At 41.5% G+C, this 21,609-nt stretch overlaps 1 protein-coding gene across 2 annotated transcripts in view; it reads left to right on the top strand.

The window, feature by feature from the left end:
* Window positions 1–21,609, top strand: part of ADAMTS18 (ADAM metallopeptidase with thrombospondin type 1 motif 18) — a 106,552-nt gene that overhangs the window by 78,193 nt on the left and 6,750 nt on the right. The window contains exons 16-21 of one of the 2 annotated variants that reach the window (XM_006260253.4): window positions 7,000–7,141; window positions 8,810–8,936; window positions 12,922–13,126; window positions 14,926–15,117; window positions 15,701–15,913; window positions 19,777–19,924. In XM_006260253.4, coding sequence (XP_006260315.3) covers window positions 7,000–7,141; window positions 8,810–8,936; window positions 12,922–13,126; window positions 14,926–15,117; window positions 15,701–15,913; window positions 19,777–19,924 — 1,027 coding nt within the window. Of the gene's footprint in view, window positions 1–6,999; window positions 7,142–8,809; window positions 8,937–12,921; window positions 13,127–14,925; window positions 15,118–15,700; window positions 15,914–18,096; window positions 19,925–21,609 lie in introns of those variants that run through there. The other variant, XM_019488195.2, reaches the window with a different exon arrangement.

Raw genomic sequence — 21,609 nt, 5'->3', positions numbered from 1 at the left:
TAGTAAGAACTACTTAAGATGCCTTCTAGAAATACTTAAGGGATAAGAATCCTTTTGGTTTGTGGATTAAGCTAACAAGAAGCTGATGGGAGAATCCTCCCATATTTTCGTTATCCATTATAAGGATTTTCTTTTTCCTCTGAAGCGTCTGGTGTTAGACGCTGTCAGGGCCAGGTTACTAGATAGATCCCTTCAGTATAGCATCACTAACTTCCTAATAGATGTTCACTGAAGCACATAGTGCATCATATTCATAGATTCATAGATGTTAGGGTCAGAAGGGACCTCAATAGATCATCGAGTCCGACCCCCTGCATAGGCAGGAAAGAGTGCTGGGTCTAGATGACCCCAGCTAGATGCTTATCCAACCTCCTCTTGAAGACCCCCAGGGTAGGGGAGAGCACCACCTCCCTTGGGAGCCCATTCCAGACCTTGGCCACTCGAACTGTGAAGAAGTTCTTCCTAATGTCCAGTCTAAATCTGCTCTCTACTAGCTTGTGGCCATTGTTTCTTGTAACCCCCGGGGGTGTCTTGGTGAATAAAGCCTATATAAAGCCATATATTGACCTCTTTTAAACAATTGAAAAGAGAAGCAGTCCAGAGAAGTCAGATGAATTATTTTAGATGTATGCAAAGGCCAGTGAAATCAGAATCTGACTTAGAATATTGACAGTTAGTAGGAAGTAAAATTTTGGGTATATTGTACAGCAAAGAAATAATTTTAGTGCCACTGATGGATAGAGATCCTCAAATTTTGGACCCAGCAGCAAACTTCTTAATGGAGGTGCTAGTATTCAGGATCTGGGTACAAACCTATCTCTGTAAATGACACACATGTAGTACGAGCACACGAAAAATCTTACTGCCGTACACATGGATGATGATAACTTTGTTTTTTGTTTTATAATCAGTTTCGAATTCTTTTCTCATTTTTGTCTCCTTGCCCTACACAAAAGCTGTATCTGTCCTCTTCCTGACAGATTACATCCGCTGCTTATGTGTTCGCTTCTACATCATGCAGGATATTGTGGGCTTTTTATCTTGTCTCAGCCAATGTAATTTATGGCACTGTATTGTCAGTGACTTAATGTATTCTTGTTATACAAAAACATGATTTAAAAATACAAATCGGTCACTCAGCCAAAGGATGCACTGATAGCCACCTAAAAGGTTTGACCTGCAAATGTAGGTGTGGTATGGGAAACCTGGGATAGGCAAGGAAAAGGACTTTAAACAGAGGAGCAGATGTACAGGTGGCTCAGAAAATTTATTGTTTTAGCTTTGAAATCAAAATTAGCAGCAAAAGAGAAGGGTTATTTACTCAAGAGACTTCAATTTATCCATTGTTTTAACATTTTGTGCCCTAAGCAAAAGCCACAGCTCTCTTTCGTCAGAATAGATCTGGCAAATTCCAGCCATCAAGTCTGTGGTTTTCAAACTCAAGAAGCTGTAAATTTTATAACTACGCCCTGCGGTCAGAGCTGCTGAGTGTTGTATCTGAAGTCAGGTGGTTGGTGTGTTAAAGGTAGACATTAAACAGTTCTGTTGAGGACCTGGAAATGTTTAAAGCAGTTTTTTGCCAGCTGTAAATTTGGGAGCAAATGCCAATTGGCTGAAAAGACTTTGGAATACATCCAGTTAAGTAGACTGGAGCATTGGAGGTCTTTCCAAATTTGTAGGTCTGATAACTTGGCGCTATATACAGACTTTAGTTATTGGGTTGTTAGAGAAGGACTTCAAAATAAATGCTTGAAAATATGACGGAAGAACTATTCATATATGCTTGCTAAATTAACAAATTGCAGCTTTTCAATAGTTTGCATTCTTGACTGAATTTAAAGGAACAGTGTGCTGTCGTTTCAGATGAATGACGCAATATAGATGCTATTTCTAGAATTTTGAACTGTAAAGTGCTGGGTCCTCGGTAGTCATATAAAGCTGTGCTACTTAGCTGAACAAGGGTGGAAAGAAGAAGGTGTTTGGCTCACTATGCCTAGATCCAAGGTCCAAGTCTACATATTCCCTCTTGTGAGCAAATGATTGCAGAGGAGCTCTTGCCTTGGTTTCCATCTCTATAATTTACCAGTCAGAGTAGCTGACTGCAGATGATTGGGAAATTAACTTGTGTCCTTTCAATAACCATAGTAATTTATTCTCATATCCAGGGAGCATCTGTGTATCCCAGCTCAGATATTTAAAATGTATGGACCAATCTTCCCTTTACAGAGATGAGCTGAATTAGTGTGGTTTTGACAGCCTCTTACATGACTGTTAAGTGACAGACACTGGCCTGCCTTGTTCTAACTTGTGAGAGATCGTATAATCTCTTTCTTCTCAACGCTGTCAGTGTGGCAATCTCCCTGTGCTTCAGTGAAGTGAAAGGGATTGGTTGTCATGTCCCTTTTATCTTCTCATTCTTCCTCCTCTTTGATCTGAATTCTACTTCTCCAGTTTTAGACTACATTTGCTTCATTCCCTGCCTTACTTTAATAGCCCCTAAAATAAAGAGTAGTACGGCTGTAATTCTTAGCGGGTAGATCCTTGTATTACTTCATAACATTAGTCTAGGGGCTTCTCTGAGATAAATTGTCATCTTGACCTGTCATCCACCAAAATTGAGGCCGTCTTGTTGCTCTGTTTGTAAAGTGCCCAGCAGAATGAGGTTTGAAGTCCATGCCTGGGGCACATAGGTACCAACACAATACTGTTAAACTGCTTCTGAATCTCAACAAATACTTTTCAGTTTGTTCAACATCTGAGATGGAACCCAAATAGCTTGGTATCTAAATCCTTCCTCTAATGTTAGACCTCACAATGGATGACAACTTACTATTTCCACTATTTACTTCATTAGTTCAAGTGGCTGAGGTCTGGGCAGTGGATCTAAAGGTACCAACCTGGCTGGTCACCTATGCCAGATTTGATAGTAATGAGTGCCATAGAAAAAAGCCCCTGAGGAAACTAATAATACCACCCAAAGAGGAAGAGTGAGAGTAAGCAAGTAAAGTAGGCATGAGGCCTCACACCAGATAATGAGGAGAAAACAAAATATTGAATAGTTCCTCATTAAGTGAGCACTAAGCAGGGGTGGGCAATTATTTCAGGCGGAGGGACACTTACTGAGTTTTGGCAAGCCATCGAGGGCGACATTACAGGCAGCCAGGGGCAGATAAATATTAATTTTCTAAATTGTTTAGGGGCCCCACGGGCCGGATAGAATGGCCTGGCGGGCCGCGTCCAGCTCCTGGGCTGCATTTTGCCCACTCCTGCACTAAAGGGAGGAACAGTCTGATGGAAAGAAATAATATGAACAGTCCGATCATTTAATTAAACATTATGTCATAACACACATGTACAACAGAACTGATTTAAGGCTGCCCCGATATGCATAATTCTAGTGTTTGCTAACTTTTGAGGGCTTGGCTTCACAACCTGCAGAATTTTTAAACTTTTTTTTAATGTATCCAATACTAATAGAAGATGAATCTTGATGCCATCTTCTTGTGTGTACTATAAATCATAACAATGCTTATGTCAAAATTAGCGCTGCGTGAAATGGCACCATTTCATTTTGACTTCCGTTTCGATGTTTTGGCAGGACAGTGTTTCATTTAGTTTTGAAGCACTGTTCTGTTTTGTTTCGTCGAAACTCTTTCACTGTTTCAATGCTGTTTCGACATTTCGCCCATAGGCTATAATGGAGAAGCACAAAACTGCCTATAACTTTGTCATTTCTTGGCAGATTTAAATAAAAACAGCAGGGATGGTATCCCCATCAGAGGGCATGAAGACTGCCAGGAAATAGGTGCAGGGGGTTCTGGGAAACTTCACCTCAAATTCCTGAAAGCAAAACCCATGTCACTTGTAAGTGTGAAGGTGCAGGGGGATGGAAACTGCAGGGATGGTAGCTCCTGCTGAGGCCACAAAGCCTGCCAAGTTTCAAGGAGATAGGTACAGGGCTTTCTGGGAAACTGCACCTCAAGCTGATGACAAGCAAAACTTGTGACACATGTGACTATATGTGTGTATTACAGCACAGCTGTTTTTCCATCCCTCCCCCAGAGCATTGGGATTGGAAGGGACCTCAGGGAAAGATCACAGTCACTGGCCAGCTACACAGTCAATATGAGAGCAGTCCTTCCCTGCTCTTCCCGCTCCCTCTCCTTACTTTCTCTTTCCCTGGAGGCAAGCCCAGCTTCAAAACTCGAAATGTTTCAAAACTTACAAAACATTTCGACTGCCCCCGTTTCATTTCGAGGCTGCTTCAAAGCCTTTTGTTTCATTTGATTTCGCTGTTTTGAGCTCGAAACCAGTAAAAACAGCATCGAAATGAAACACCTGGTGAAATTTTGCACAACCCTAGTCAAAATTATTCATTGAAGCACAAGAGTAGATAATTAAGACTTTGTGTATGTACAACTATAAGCTATCTTACTACTATTATGAGTCAGTCTCTGCATGTGTCAGTGGAAGGTCTATTATGTGGACATGTCAGTGGAAGGTTAATTTTGATTTTAGTTTAACATAGATTAATATAATTAATATATGTTATAGGGGCATTTTGACTATTAGGAGTCTCCAACTGAATTTTGCAGTGAAACAGAGAGTATACTGTATTGCTGAATGAATATATTTTGCCTGTAAATGATCTGAACTCCTATATTCTCAGTCTAGAGCAATATCAAGAATCACTGGCTGAAATAAAATATCTGGCTACTAGGAATGGAAAACACAGCTTCCTTTTTTCTTTCTTCTGAAAAATAAATATTACGTTGTCCAAATCCTTCATGTGTTCAATATTATTACACTGCAGTTCATGTGAATTTCTTCTGAATTTTCGCTATCATGGGTCATTTCTTTTCTCCATTATGTACATCTTCAAAAAACTTGAAACCCCTTGAGTGCATTTAAACATTTTATAACATTTCTTGAACATAAAAGGCAAATTTAAGTTTGCTGCTGGTTTTTGAAACCCATCTGTTTAGAGACCATGTCTACCTACATGGATGTGCTTGTGCACTTAGGTTAGACATCATATGACATTAATTGATACTGACTGCCTGCCATATTTTATTAGTATCCCTTAAGGTAATCATTAACACAAACTGGAATTGTTTTTAAATGTTAACACTTATCAAAAATTGTGGTTAGGAAATGAGGTTAACTGCACCTACTCTGTATCTTTGTAGTGGTCAGATCCATATTGCTGAGGAAATAAAACTTAATAGAACTCTATAATTTTAAAACCAATATAAGGGTGACGCTGTTTCTATGGAACATGAATATATATAAGCGTAGCTTAGCTGTCAAAAAGCCCTATTGAAAACAAATGATATAAAATAGGCGTTTCTGTTTAAATTCAAATTCAAGTTCAAATATGTGTCAGGCTTTTATTCACCTTGTATTTATTTTATTCCATATTTTATTGGAATAAGCTCAGTAAACTTCAGAAAGTTTTGCAAATTGAGGGTGAAATACAATTCACTGGAAATATATTAAATGCAGTGAACAGCACATTGAGGAGCACCTCCAAGATCCAGACCCACTCAGTTAAGTTGCTACTTAGTTATCATAGTAAAAAAATATATTTCTGATGCTAGTCTGACCATGCACAGACACAAATGGGAAGGAAGATGCAGTATGCACAAGGGAGAGTTATATACTTTCCCATAGACACAATTCATGAGCAGATCTTCAACTGGCATAAATTGTCATCATCCCAGCTACTTCAACTATTCCGACTATTATGCCAACTGAGTTTCTTCTCCATGGACTTCTCACCAACATTTGGTTTTGTAGAGGTAATGGCAGTGTTACAATAAGTGTGCAGGATTATCCATTTACCAGCAAAATGTCTATCTTGTATGTCAAGGCTAAGGAACTGAAAAAATCGTGTTCAACCACCTCTATTCCAAGCCTGCAGCCATGCCTTTCCTTTAGGATCATAAGAAAGTAAGGCTAGAGAGGACCTCGCAAGGTCATCTAGTCCATCCCACCACTCCAGGCATGATATAACCAGGATCATCTCTGACTGTGCCATCCCAGCTAAGTGTCTGTCTAATCTGTTCTTGATAACTTCCAAGGATAGAGAGATTCCACAGTTACTTTAGGTAGTGTGTTCCAATGCCTGCCCACCCGTATATGTAGAAAGTTCCTCCTAATCTCCAACCTCAATTTCCTCTACTGCATCTTGAGGCCACTGTTCCTAGTCCTCTTCCCTGTGGCCACAAAGAAAAGCCCATTTCCATCCCCTCTGTAATTGCCCTTCAGGTATTTGAAGACTGTTATCAAATCACCCCTTGTTCCTAAATTAAACAGATCCTGAGTTAATAAGTCATTTCAAATCTCATTTACTGAAATGCTTAAATGCCTTGCTGGTGCCAACAAATGAATTAATAGATTTCATTGTCACACAGGATTATCTAGTTTGGTCTTCTGCACAGTGCAAGACGGAGAATTTTACCCAAAATTAAAGCCCTAAATCTCCATCCAGCAGCTACATTGCTACAATTAGGTTTCTGAGCCTATACTGAGGAATCTACCAGGGGAGAGGTATTTTTAGGTCTAAGGGATTAAGAGACAGGACATACGTTCAGGAAGAAACTGGTCATGATCAAACTGAAATAAATACTTGTCATGGAGTTCTTGGTCCTACTCCATGCCATCTAGTTGTATTTCTGTATCATTAACCTAACCTAACCTAACCTAACTCCCGTGTGGGACTTTTCTGTGTTCCTTATCATGTGAAGTGTCACCCCAAGCATGATTTGGCTTTATGGCATTACAATTGGAACCATGCTGCATTAGGATTACAAAGGTGCACTGGGTCATTGAAAATGTATATAATTAAGAGTTAGCATCCTGAGAACTCTTAGAGAAATGTGACATATTAAATATATCATTTGGGTACATCTTTACATAGTCTCAGCTACCTTCAGAATTCCAGAATCTGTTTGGTTTTTTTTTAAATCTTACCACGTTTTTTTTAAAACTCTCTAGATCTTGTTACAAGGCACAAATCCTGGTATCTCTTGGGAATACACATTTCCCAAAGCCATCAGTGAGAACAAGACATCTGCCAAGAAACACAGCTATTCCTGGGTGACGATACAGTCAGAGTGCTCAACTGCATGTGGTGGGGGTAGGCAATTTTCCTATTTCCAGTCTTCTCTACCTCCTTTTCACGGCATCTCCCTATAGTCCAGCTCCCTTTAATATGACTATGGTCTATATGAGCATGTGCAAGAGGTGTTTATTATCCAATAACAATTATTAAACACCAAAATATCTAACTTCCTTTATCTTAGAATTTTCTCATTTTGTCCCCAATTCAGGAAAGCATTCAAGTTGGTGATTCAGCCCATCTTGTTCAGGCCAATACTTAAGCAATAATTAGATTCCTTTGAAGACATAGTACACAAGATGTGCTATATTACTGTCCAGATAACAGCTCTTAGAAAGGAAATGATAAAGGAGCTGAGAAGTAGCATAGCAGTAAAATTTACAGCAGAATATTTAGAGAAATAAGTTACATTATGCTTAGGATGACAGAAGCAGCTAGAAATTCCCCTGCATTGCCTGTCTGACTTGTCTTTGTTGTATCTATGGACTGCATGTGATGTAAATAACATAATACTGGGCATGTCTACACATGCATTTATGCTGGTTTAAATTTACTGCGTAGTAAATTACTGCATAATAAGCAGGAATAGACCAGCATCAATGCATGCAGGTGTTAGAGCACATTAACACTGTATGTGTAGACTGACTTGGGACCAAAGTCCCAAGTCAGTCCACACATACAGTGTTACTGTTTAGTAAGGCATCTACATGTGCATTACTGTGCAGTAACTAATCGGGCATAAATTTGGTACCTGCATGATGCTGTTCACTCAAGTCAGTGTAAGTTACCATGTTTATTGCACAGTATGGGTGTGAATGTGTAGACGTGCGGTTACTGCACAGTAAATGCGCATGTGTAGACGTGCCCACTGTAAAGAAAAATAAGTAAATCCATGGAGTCACTCACTGTTCTTAAATCATTTGCAGCCCTCACTGAACTCAGTGGACTATCTTTACATGGAAAGAGGCAGACTACCCCATAGCAAGTTCCAGCAGGATTACTTGTGTGAAATAGAGCAAGGAGGATTTGGCTCAGAATACATGCACTTACGATCAAGAGACTACGGCTCACTTACACATTACCATAATGTGTCAGGACTAATTCCTTGATTGCAAAAGCCCTGACATCCAGAAACACTCAAGGTTCAGATAAATGCAGTTTTTGTTTGATTAAATCTTAATCTGATAAATTCACAGGCACTATTCCCATATGTCTTTTTCCATTATTCAAACTAGATATGCACCAGTCAAAGCAACCTCAAACAGGCTGAGGATAGCTATAGAGACAGAGAATAAACAAGGTGACAAACACTTTGCCAGGTTTTAACTACATGGAAAAGGCTCTTTGAAAGCTTGTCTGGATCCTACAGGTAGCTTGACATATTACTAGTTTTGACCTAGTGATTCTGCTATATTGCTACATTCTGCAAATACACTGTGTAGGTTAATATGTTAAAGATGAGTTCAGTGGTAGCCGTAGCATTTGCATTGCATAAGAGTAAGTTAATGTTAAAAATAAACTACCAAATTCTCTTCTACTGTAATTCCACGTTAAGTCAATGAAATTGCATCGGCAATGAATTTGAGCGGTGTACTGCAGTTTAAAATACTGTGCTAACACATTGTTTCTCCTTTTATTTAGAAGCTGGGTAATACTTAGTTTTATTTTTTGCTGGTATCTCCATAGGGCACTTTACAGCAAAAGCACTTTGTTTACAAGACCATCACATGCGTGTGAATTCCTCTTTCTGTGACCCAAGGACAAAGCCTGTAACGGAAACAAAACTGTGCAATACTAACCCCTGCCCAGCATAGTAAGTGGTGCTTATTCTTATACCATTTTTGCTATCGTCTTTGTATTTGTTGAGGAATAAGTTCAGTATTAACCTGCATTCTTCTGAGTACTTTGTGCCATGTATCAGTGATGTGATTGATTTCAAAGCGCACCGATTTCTCTAGGAAAATAAGTGAATAATGATTAGGTTGTCTAGGCTTCCTGCACAGCAGTAGCAAATGAAGGTAAGGAGGATGAGTGATTAGAATGGGGTTTGGGGAGCCTCGCCTTTCTGTGAAGCTTCATGATTAATTATTACTCGAAGCACAAAATACTATATATATATATATATTATTATTACACCAGTAAGAAGCACATTTAAGCCAAGCAGCTGAAATGCCAACAGCATGGTCAGTACTGTATGAGATGCAACCAAACATAGGCTGCCATTGATTCAAGGATCTAATTGTTTAGAAGACATAAACACCTAAGTTGAAATTCTAACATAAAAATGAGGGCAGATCACCTGTTATTTCCCCTGCATATGCCTGTGAGAGTGAGAATCTCTTATTTGCAAACATCTTATTTATCATAATGGCTGAGAGGAAAATAGCACGCTCACTGAAATTACTCACTGAAATTTAACGGGATATTTTCCTCCATCCAGGAATAATCTGGTGAGATAAATCTAAGAGATTTGTGCACTGTGTAATAGCCTGGGTTATAGTTAAAATCTATGGCTTCAAATACATTTAACATGCTTAAAAATGATCCAATAATGGTTTGAAATTTCCTGCAAAATTTAGAAATTACAACACAGGACATAAAATCCAAATGGCAAATTATAGAGTAGGGCCTCAAAAAGATAGAACTAAGATTGAAGTAGGGGCAACGTGACACATGTGCCTGCTTCAGCAGTTTTTTTGGATTGCCTTTGGCCACACTATTGTCTGAATACTAATTTTAAGTGATCTTTGTAGCCAAACACAGCCTGTTTGTGTATGATTTATCTGTTGCCAAATGTATTTTTATCCAATGGGCTCAATTTGGTGTAGACAGAAAAGCAATTGGTGATGCTTCCAGGATTTTTTTCTAGCTGTTTATATTTTCCTCATTTTGATTTGGTGTAGTCTTGGTATAATGAGTCAAAAATACAACATTTTATTTTAATCTTGTACTAGGACTACACATGTAACTCCTGTTACCATTAACGAGACTTCACATGCACTGTGCAGCTCACATTTAGTGCATACAGCTATTGAGAGGGAATATGTGATGAAAAGATTTTTTTGAGGTATGGTATCATTCCTCCAGGCTGAATTCAACTCTGATTTTGTTACCTGAAGGCAGTCAGATAATGAATTTTTAACAATAAAATACAGTATAACAGAGAACATGGACAGCAGGACGGCTAGGATCCACTGAATGCATGTTTGAGCAGCAAATGGGGGCATATCATCAGATGGTGTAATACGGTATCTCTTCCTTCAACTGAATGGAGTTCTGCCAGGTCGCATAATTTAGGATCTAGCTGATCAATGTACAGTGTGCAATAGGATCCACCCCACCTAACTGTGGCAGCCCCACGGTTTTAAAATAATACCTAACACTGAGAAAACAGATAAGGAATTGTAAGGAGAAAATAAAACATAAAGAAATAGATTAGGCATAATCCAGGAAGAACAACCAATAATAGATAATGCACATGTAGATCAACATCATCTTTGCATGACAGCATAAAATGGAAGACTGTAGATGTGAAGGGTCAGCAAGGAAAAAAATTAGTGCAGAACAGGAACAAAGACTCAATGAGGAGGTACAAAATTACTACCCTGAGAGTGCCAGAGGTAAGAACAAAAAAAGGCAACAGAACTGTATAATGTTATTATTGGAGCAAAGGGCTGCCAAATCTGGTCATAATTATTGAAGTTATTTGAGCTAATGAAAGATAGTTTTGGAGCATGGCCAAAATAGTCGTGGAAAATGGCAGCTTAAAGAAGGCATTCAAGCAGGTTTATAACAACCTTCTATGTGAAAAAGGATAATCTAAACAGATATAGTGTATAAACTCTTAAAAAAAAACCTTTCTATTTTACCTGTTTACCTGAGTAGTATACCTGAGTATAACCAATGAAAACCTATAAAATTGATTAGAATCATAACTTCTGTCCAGAAGTGTGTGTTTCGAGTGTCTTTTCTGAGGCAGACTGCAGAGGGGATAGTCATATGATTTTGGAGGCTTAATATTCCTTTTTCCTTGAAATCTTTCACAGCTTTGGAGCGGTGTGGAGTGTGATTGTGCATGTGACTTTAGAGACATTGTACAAAAGTAAAGATGGCCAAGCAATTAGAATGCATATATGTGCCCCCCACCCAGTGTGCGTGTGCGGGTGTGTGCGCGCACACGTGTGTGTGTGGTTAATTTGGCATTGTTTTATTTATATGGCTGGTTCTGCTGCCTAAAGTATTTGTTTCAGGATATCTTCTAAATCCTCTGAACCCTAATGACAGGCTTGCTAAATTTAGCAAGCCATTTCTTTTTTTTGTTTGTTTTATTTTAAAGACGGACAGAGCTTTATAAACAAATATATTATCCAGAGCGAAGGCAAGGCAGGAATATTGGGATTCAGAATAGAACTGGGCATCACCAATACAACATCTAGGCCCATGTGCTTTAGCGTCTGTATACAGATGCTTTCAGAGTTGAATTCCTGAAGGCTGAGCATCTGCCCAGACATATTTGAAGATGTAGTTCCCATTTTTTCTCTCTCCTTCTGACTCTTCAGCATGTGTTTCAGTGGCTCCTCTTTTCTCATATGTTCCCTTTGGGGTCTGACATGGTTTTCTTCTTGGCCTCCCCTCCTACAAGCTTCCTGAAAGATAACGTCTTCTCACGTGGCTTCAACCACCTCAGCCTTTCTACTGCTTTCTTGTTTATGGGAGGTCACCTACAACTAAAAAAGGAATATGGCCAAAACTGAATTTCTGAATATTTTATTCCATCAGCCCAAAAAAGCTAGCAGGAGGAATTTCTGTAGAGTTCAAAATCCTTTCTTTATGTTCAGACCCATTGTTGTGCTGGCACATATATACCCTAGCAGACCAGGCACCATACAAGTATTGGGTCAAATCATAGCTAAAAATCCCTAGTAACTTTTCTTTGAGGCCTAAAAAAACCAGGTCAGAAAGTGATGGCTCTGGTATGTTCTTTCATATTTTCTTGCTGTACTTTACCATATATTTTTTTTGCATATAACATGCACCTTTCCCCAAAAAGCAGCTGCTGGAAACTAGAGTGCATGTGATATGTGAGAGATATGGTAAGTGCAGGTTCTGGCATGTGTTGCTGAACCCCAAAATGAAATCTGCAGCAACCTGCAGCAGAACAATAAGCAGGCTCAGCTTTCCTAGCTGCTGCTACTCTGTTACTTACTCCAAGGTAAGGTCTTTTTTCTTTCAGTCTGCCTTCCAGGAACAAGATGCTTATATTCCAGTGTGTGTTGTATATGAGAAGATGTGGTATTAAATGCCCCCCAAACACACCTTCCTTGTCTTTTTGATGATTTGAGGCCATCAAATTATTCAATAGCAAGCTATATATCTGTGCAATTTTATTATGGTTTTTTTTTTGGTCTTCCCTCTTCTTCTTGTTGCACTCGCACAGTATGACCTGTTATATATTGAATCATGGGAAATGGCCCTTTGTAAATATTTATGAAGTATGCTAGATATTTATAAAGGTATCCCTGTGGGACTATTATAAAGCAACAACAATTAAGAGCTCGTGATTAAAGGCTAAATGGTTTGTAGTTCATTCATATAAAAATGTGGAGTGTGCTTTGTTAAATAGAAGACATCAGTATCACAGAAGAACATTGCCAAGCCATTTAAATGCAACACCAACAGAAAGCATGACATTTTGTCACTGGGCTGTTTGTTAAGTACATAGACCTTGCATGCATTGGTTTTAGAGGGTGCCTTATAGTTATGCGTTGGTAATAAATTAAGGTATTCTCTCTTTTAAGCTGGTCGACAGGTGAATGGAGCACGTGCAGCAAATCTTGTGGTGGAGGGCAACAAAGTCGCTTGATTCAGTGTGTCCAGAAAAAATCTTTTCAAAAGGAGGAGGTGGTAGCACATTCCCTTTGTCCAGTCAGCACTCCAGCTCAGGTACAGATGTGTAATAACAGAGACTGTCCCCCTGAATGGAGCACTGGACCTTGGTCTCAGGTAAGACTTGCTATGTGTTGTATGTTAAAATAATAGATATGTTGGTACATGTTCTGATGGCCTAGGTGGCAAGAAAGAATTGAATAAAGATTCTGCACTTGGAGCCTGCCCTTTTCAAAGGTCTGTTTATTATAATACTATGTACAATCTAATTTGTTTTTAGATATCAGCCTTCAAAAAAGAGATCCAAAAGTAAGGCTGATATACCTAGATGTATGAAGTTGTACCTGTTTACACCAATTCAGAATTTGGCTCTCAATCAACAGGGGGAAAGGAACAACTTCCTGGTACAGCCCTACCCCCCAACCTTCTGCCCCCCATATACAGGTTTATCTAGTTTTCTCAAACACAAGACTCTATGGTATCTTGAAAGAACAGGCGCCTTACCAGTATATCAGAAATATTAACATTTCTCAGAGAAAGAATATCATCAATGATACCATGGAGGACAGAATAATGAGCAAGTGTTAGACTTCCACACTAGCAGACATATTCACTTTTTAAGTCCGGGGAAATACAATTCCAATTTCCTGAAGGACATGTACAGTAATTGCTTATTTACTTCAGTCTTTGTTCGTGTAGCCCATTCCAAATGAGTAATTTAATTGTTCAGTAAATTATTGTTAGTGGCTTAAGTCAGTAGCGGCATGCCTGCAGGCAGATTCCTCTGTGCACACCCTCTTTCAGAAATATATGAAAAGCCTGAGAAGCTATATGGTTAAGGTAAAAACTCAAGCCTGCTGTTTTTCCAATGCTGTTGATGCTAGCAGATAGTGAATGTTAATTTAAGGGTAAATGGACTGCCACAGGATCTTTAAATTTAAGGGAGAACTGACACTGTGGATCTACATTTAAGGGAACTGATTTCATTTATTGAGCTTCAAGATTGACTGGAATCTATTGTAAAATCTAATAGTTTTAAACACAATAATCATTATAACACTGCTACTCTGTGAGAGATTAAAAGGGCTGATTTAGGTAGATACAGTTATGACGGGTGTACTTTTCCGATACTTATAGGTTAAGTAGACGTTCAAAAAGCCTGAACCGGAAGTGATCTATGTTTTGTTTTGTGCTTTACTCTAAGCACCCAAGGTTCAGTTGAGAGCAAACAGAACAGATGTTCGCCCTTTGGTGGGACAGCTGCCAGCCCTAACTGAAACTAGCAGGTGGGGAGAGGAGCTGTACTGGTCAGCTGGGCTAGGAGTAGGGAGGAGGGAAGAAGCCCCCATCTCATGCCCTGCCCCCCAGCTGTGCTGACTCAGGCCAGGGCTGGGCCCAGCTGGGGCTGGCGCTCCCCTCTCCACCCCCCAAGCCACTGCTGACAGCTGGCATGGCCCCCAGCCCACCTCCTGCCTGTGGTCAGCTCTGTGAGAGCCCCCTTGGCCAGAGCAGATGAGCAAGGCTGAGGTTAGCACACCACCCTGTAAGAGGGGGTTAGCAGAGGCCAGCAAAGCAGCTTGGGATACTGGGGGACTGTGACCTAACTTGAGCCAGGAGGGAATCTGATACAGAAATTCGATAGACCAGTCTTGAAGAAAAGAAATATTCACGTGCAATGTCTGTACCTGGCTGTAAATTTAATAGTTTTGTGCCACTCTAATTCCAGTACACTCTTCCTCTCTTTTTTTCCTGTTTTACTTCTTTCACTATTTTAACGGCAGAATTTCAAGGTTACAGATTTTATAATCGTGGCAACAGAGCAGCTTGTTCCTCGGTTTTATATTCTGTTGACAGTAGAAAAAAAGAGGCTAATTTTAAATTCCCTCAGGTTCAGAGAACATTTCTTTTTGCCGCAGTGTTCTAAGACCTGTGGGAGAGGCATTAAGAAACGGGATGTTTACTGCAAAGGCAACAGCTCTTTCAAGGTGAAAATCTTACCCGAGAGTTTGTGCAGCAGAGAACCCAAGCCAGAGCCCCAACAGACCTGCGTGCTAGGACGATGCCCCAAGAACGACCGACTTCAGTGGATGATTTCTTCATGGAGTGAGGTACACTGCCGAAGTCTTAATGACAGCCTGTCTTACCTTACAAAAGAACGCTGACATGAACAGAGCAAATGAAAGGGAAAAAAATGCTAGGGATTCAAAAAGGGTTAAAATACAAATGCTAATTGAGTGATTTGTACGGGTTTTACCTGCAACTAGCATAGTCTGAATTTTGAAAAATAATTAGTAATTTTGGGTGCCTCATTTTTCAGGTGTCATCCTTAAAACCATTCAGAGGGGCTGATTTTGGAAGTGCTGAGCACCTGACCTTTGAAAATGAGGCCCTGCTGAGGAGTTTTAAGTAGGTCACTGATAACAATGAGGCGCTCAACTTCAGTTTTGAAATTGTACGGCTGCGTATCGAAATACACTTAGCTGTGCCGTGCTATCAGTTTTTACGTCAGACTCCACTCACTTCACAAGACGTTCCAAAATTGCAGCCTGCACATTATCACGGAAACATGTTTTCAGTTCTTCGATGCATTTCTAACTTCCACTAAAACTTTTATAATCTTGAACAGAAGAGATATCCTTTTCTTACATTTTTTAAAATATATTTCTGAGCTGTGTGCTTTTTTCCCCACAGTGTTCAACCTCCTGTGGCCCTGGTGTAAGAAAGCGGGAAATGAAGTGCATTGAGAAAAGCATCCACGGAAAACTGATCACCTTCCCTCAGCGAAGATGTCGGAACATAAAGAAACCAAGCATAGAGCTGGAAGAAACATGTAGCAATGGAGCTTGTCCATTGATTACATTATATGGCATGGTGTCTGGATGGTACTCCTCACCCTGGCAACAGGTATGAAAGGAAATAATCAAGCAGGAGAATAGAGGTCCCTTCCATACGTTCTGTCTTTTACACAATTACCCAGTTATTTTATAATAAATTTAGATTGGCTACATGTGCAAGTTAACTTTGGCGCTTTAAAAGGTCCAACCAGCTATAACGTTACTGCTAAAAAATGTGTAATAGCTTTATAGCTGGTTTCTAGCCAGCCTTAATTTGCACATGTAGGCAAACCCTGTGGCTGGGAGACTGCAGCTGATGTTATTTCCCAGCTGGGGCCAAGATCCTGCCACTGATTCTCAGCCCCAGAAGCAGCTTGCAGCTGTGAGACTCTGGGTCCTGGCAGGTGTGGGTCACTGCTGTTATCTCCCAGCTCTGAGGGTGCATGTTATATCCTGCAGCTGGGGTTACAGTGGCTGCAGTCTCCCAGCTGCAGGGCTGCATGAGACTCCCCTGTGGCTGGGAGCCCGGTCAGCGGAGGGGGCTCCCAGCTGTGGGCGCCTGCTTCTTGTTGGCGTAGAGGGAGCCTAGGATTGGGTTCCCCCCTCCAGTGGCAATAAGGCGTGATGGGGTCTAATGCATGATCCCACAATCACCCCTCCTGCCATGCACGTGGGTTCCTTCTAGAGTTCATCCTACACAGCGGTTCTGTAGCATTCCTCATGTTTTCCCTGCTTGCGGTGAATGTGGAATGAAAAACTTGACCACTGGCCTCAGGTGAATGAGTGAATCTTTAGTAATTGAGACCCTCCCAGCTCATTTCTCTTAGCACACAAGAATTCGGTGTGGTCAGCTAACGAAGAATGCAAGCATCTTTTTATCATCTTTTTGTTGTTACAGTTTCATGGTACCATTGGGGACTTGTCCATGTGATGGGTGTTTAGTCCTCAGGATTTTATTCTATGCCCCCTAAATTGAAACAGGTTTTTTCAAATGGTGTATTTTTTTAATTGAAACCCACTGTTTCAGTTTTTCTGTCATGTTACAGTGATCATTTTTTGTCAGAGCCAGAGCCTGCCCATGGCCAGGGGGCAAGCTGCTGGCAGGCTGAGTGGCCCCGGAGCTGTGGCAGCCCCTGGTTCTTCCTTCCACAGAGGCGGTGTCCCCTAGGGCTGCCCGGGTGGGCTGCTAGCAGGCCAGGTGCTGCCTGAGCTTGGAGGCAGCACTCGGCCTGATCCAACTGTTCCCTGACCCCACCCAGGGAGCAGTGCCTGGTGGGCTTCCAGCGGGTGGGCTCGGGGAGGAGTTAGATTGGGCTGGGTGCTGCTGGGGCAATACCCAGCCTGCTAGCAGCCCACCCGGGTGGCCGGGGGGGTGGAGAGGCACTGCTGCCACAGAGGGAAGGACCGGGGTCCCCCACAGCTCATCCCTCGGCTATGGGAGAGGTGGTCTGCAAAAAAACAAAAAAAAGCTGCTTCTGCTTTCAGCAGGCTCCTGCTGCCAGCAGCACATCTGGACCTACCCAGGAATGAGCTGGCTTGCTTCTGGGGCAGCACAGGAAGGTGGCAGGAGGGTGGCTGGGTTTGCTGGCAGGCAGAGAAGGTGTCAGGGATGGTGTGTAGGATGCTGGAAGCCCAAGCAGGCTGCTAGCTGGCCAGTGCTGCCCCAGCTTGGAGGCACCCAGTCCAACACTTCCCCAAGCATGTTCAGGCTTTCAGTGCTCTGTGCACCACCCCCATCACTTTCTCCAGGTGCCAGCAAACCCAACTGCACCCTCCTGCTGCCTTCCTGCTCTGCCCCAGGGGCAAGCCAGCCCATTCCTGGGGGGGCCAGTTCTGCCAGTAACAGGAGCCTGCTGAAAGCAGAAGGGGTGAAGGGCCCAGTCCTTTTTTTCCTTTAGCCTGCCTGCCTCTCCCATGACTCGGGGGTGAGCTAACAGCTGCATCATTGCAATTTGCAACCTTGCAAACTAAACTACATTGGGATGTAGTTTAGTTTGCAATGAAGCAAACTCATTTTAAACCCCCAAAACTCTTGTACGTGTAGTGTGACACTTTTAAGTCACACAAAGTAACATTTTCATCATGTGTACATGGTAATAGCATCACATACAAGTGCTGATTGGCTTAACATTTAGCAGCAGACTTGGGGCAGCCAACGGGAATGTCTGTTCTTCAGGGTTGTTGGAGTTTTATGAGAAAGGCAGACTATGGATAGTGTAATGCTTGTTGTAACACTTGCTGAATTTTGAATAGTTACAAGACTTGGCAGGACCAGCAAAGACAAGAGGATTGCACAGACAGCTCACGCACAGTAGTTCAGCTTTCCCAAGAGAAGTCCAGAGCATGGTATAAGCATCCACAATGGGGCTGTTGATTCTTAGACAAGATCTACACTGTAATCAGGTGTGATTGCAATATGACAGCTAGACATCCCTGCAGGTCTGTATTTATGGCACTAGCTTTACATCTAGCTACTTCAGGTACTAATAGCAGTGAAACAAGGACTGCACAACCCCACCAAGGAGCCCAGGGGGATGGCTCAGGAGGTAATTTTTGCCAATATGTTCCTATCTATTTCCCAGCTGGAGGCCACGCCAAAATTACTTCACTGATTTTAGGACTCAAACAAACTGGGCTTAAGTTATCTACAGTATCTCTCTCTCTCCTCTTTGCTATTTGAGATACGGGATATTGGGCCAGATGGACCTGTGATCAGACTCAGTATATCATTTCTTCTGTTCTTCTGTTTAAGAGTTGAGCCTCTTAAAAGTTAATAGACTAAAGTTAGATCCTAAGAAATGTCAGACTATATAGATGTTGAAGCATAATTCAGCTGGTCAATATTCATTATATGTTTTCGTGCAGACAGTTTCTTTTTTCTGAAAGTGAAGACTATAGTTAATAATGCTATCGGTGCTCCAGAGATGTTCCATTCCATGGTCATTTCCCAATTCTGCCTTTCCATTCTTCTTGAAGTGTACTGTGCTTGAACTGTTATATATCTATATGCATAATAGATTTGAACATCTGCACAGATAGTTTTCAGTTCCCTAAATACTTTGATTAATTACTGGATCAGTCCATATTTATTTCTACATTCTTGCAAACAAGCTTCTGTATTTCTGGAACTTATCTACTTGGTGAGATATATCATATCTATGAGACATACTCATTTAAAAGCATATACATGCAACAATGTATGCCTGACAATTGTAATTGGACAAAAATAATCACAGCTGTCTTAAGGGCATGCTTTTCATGAAACACATACAAGTAAAAGACCGATTTCACTTCATAATACCTCATATATCTTCTTGAAAATGCTTGATTTTTTCCCCCCCTCCCAGATACTTTCACATTCCTGGCATCATTAAGACATTGTCTTTCAAAAACACCAGCAGTGCACCCAGAGACTAAAAGTTTCAAGAGAGTTAAGCACATGCAATCAGGGGAAGCTTTTTTAAAGAGCATAGCTCCCAGGAAGAGCACACACCAACTGCTGAAGCTTTCTTAGCCTGATGAAGGGTTTTTGAACCTGAAAGCTTGCTTAATAACTATTCTCCAACCATTTGGGTTGGTCTAATAAAAGATATCAAATTCACCCAAGGAACCTTGTCTGCCTATGTCCTTAGACCAACACGGCTACAACCTAAAACCCTAGCTCCCAGTTAGGCACCTAAGTAGGTAGTCAGATTTTTCAGCATTGCTCAGCATATTGAATGAAATCTGGGTGTAGAAATTTTTGAAAATCTGGCCATGGCTGTAGGTGCTGAGCACTCAGGACATCTGGCCTTGAGCTTTTCCATGCTATTGAGCTACGTTTCGTTGAGTCTTCTTCAAAGTACTTAAGAGCATTTCCATTGATTTTGGAGGTGTTTAGAAGACTACGTGCTTCTTTATGAAATGTGGTTTCTCATTTTTCCCCTTCTGCAGTGTACGGTAACATGTGGTGGGGGAGTGCAAACGCGGACCGTGCAATGCTTGAGGCAGGGACGACCAGCATCTGGATGTCTGCCCCATCAGAAACCGGCTATCTCAAGAGCCTGCAATACCAACTTTTGCCCAGCTCCTGAGAAAAAAGGTAAAACTTGCATTTTTTCAGGATGGGGTGGGTTGGATCACTCAAACTTTTATGCCTCAGCAAAAAAAATCTTTTATTCCAGGAGCATTTGGAACATAAATAGTTTTTGGTGCTTTCCTGGCCAAATCCAAAACTGTTCAGCAATACCATGGCTCTCAGCACTCCAACACATTTGTGAAGTGCAGCATCTTTCTTTTCACAAGAAGCCTTCTTAAAACAGATGGAGGAGGATAACTGTGAGATCTGATCCATACAAGGCAAGGGTAGAGTTTTTAAAAAGCCAGCACAAATTGATTAAGAAGTAGATACATACTTTCTACATACTTCCCCCCCCCACCTCCTTGGATCTCCCTTGATGCTTTGTTTCCTGTTAATAAGAAAGATCTGGCTGTACTGTGCATTATCTTCATCACCACCCTAAAACGCTGCTGGGAGCATGCCATACACACATTAGTAGAAGGTTCAAATTGTGGATTTTCAATAGAGTATTGGCAAAGTGCTCTCACCGTTGCCACATTGAAGCTCCTCAGAACTTCATTTTACTCTCGCTTGTCTCCCTTTGGTTTTCAAGATATGGTGAACAAGAAGAATAACCTTTTACATGCCCAGTCCTGTAGTGTCGTTCCCCCACCCCGCACCGGAGCTGTCATTTATGGCTTAGCTGTGCCTTGAAGACACTGCTTCTAGTAAAGGGAAAGTGTGGAGTTCCACCTTTCTAGCAGAAATATTCAGTCTTATGAAGCCTGCCTTCTGCAGCTTCCAGGCACGTATAAGTTCAAAGCTCCTGATGTGCACCTAGCTCTTCCATAATTAGCTGGCCAGCTCTTGGGGTAGCTAGGCGTAGAATGACACATTGTACCATCTACCTGCCTTATCAGGGATGCTTTGTAGCTATTCACAGTGGAGCGGATGAACTGTGAGCAGATGAACAGGGAGCAAGCAGACTCCATGCCCTTGCCAGGGAGAGAACTAGGGCTCTGACTCAGCCCTTATACAGGCTGTGAAAAAGAGAGAGCTTTTTTACACTTTCTTCTCCTCCAGACTGTGCAGGAGAGTCATGGCCAGGCAGAACATGTGCTCAAGTCCTGAAGTGAACAAAGTCCCTACTTAGGTCAAGATTTATCAAAGTGCTTTACAAATCATTCATTCTCAAAAAAACCCTGGTGAAAGATTTTAGCACTCTTCAGCTAAGCACAGACATTCAAAAAGTCCAAGGTGGATCTAAGTTGCATGGTTTTCTGTCAGTGGTTTTGGATTGGTAGCAATCAGAGCACACATTCGCCATTTGGCGGGAGGAAGGGGATGGGCAAGTCTTAGACCATGTTCTGCCATTTTTAACCCGGTCTGTGTGCACTGAACTTCTGTTCTGTTATGGGTATAGACCAATTACTGATCACTTAGAAGTGTAATGTCTGCTCACTTCAAAGAGGGGGAACTGAAAAAGAGTTCTTGCACTTCCCGTGGCCAAGGCAGAGCTGAATTCCTTCAGATCCTAAACATGGGTGACTGGTGCCTCCTGAGTCTGGGGGGCACCACATTGCCGACCAGGGGCGAACGCTGACTGGGGTGGAGGGGAGATTCCCCAACAGCCGATTGCCGAGCCAGCGGTACTTCTAGTTTTGCAGCTGGTTCTTCCAGAGGGTGCACGGCTGATCTCAGGGGGTACGTGTGCACCTGTTACACAT

Source organism: Alligator mississippiensis, chromosome 10 (assembly GCF_030867095.1).
Source record: "Alligator mississippiensis isolate rAllMis1 chromosome 10, rAllMis1, whole genome shotgun sequence".
Lineage (NCBI taxonomy): Eukaryota > Metazoa > Chordata > Crocodylia > Alligatoridae > Alligator > Alligator mississippiensis.
Note: the sequence above shows the minus strand (reverse complement) of the source record. Positions and strands in the feature narration are given on the sequence as shown.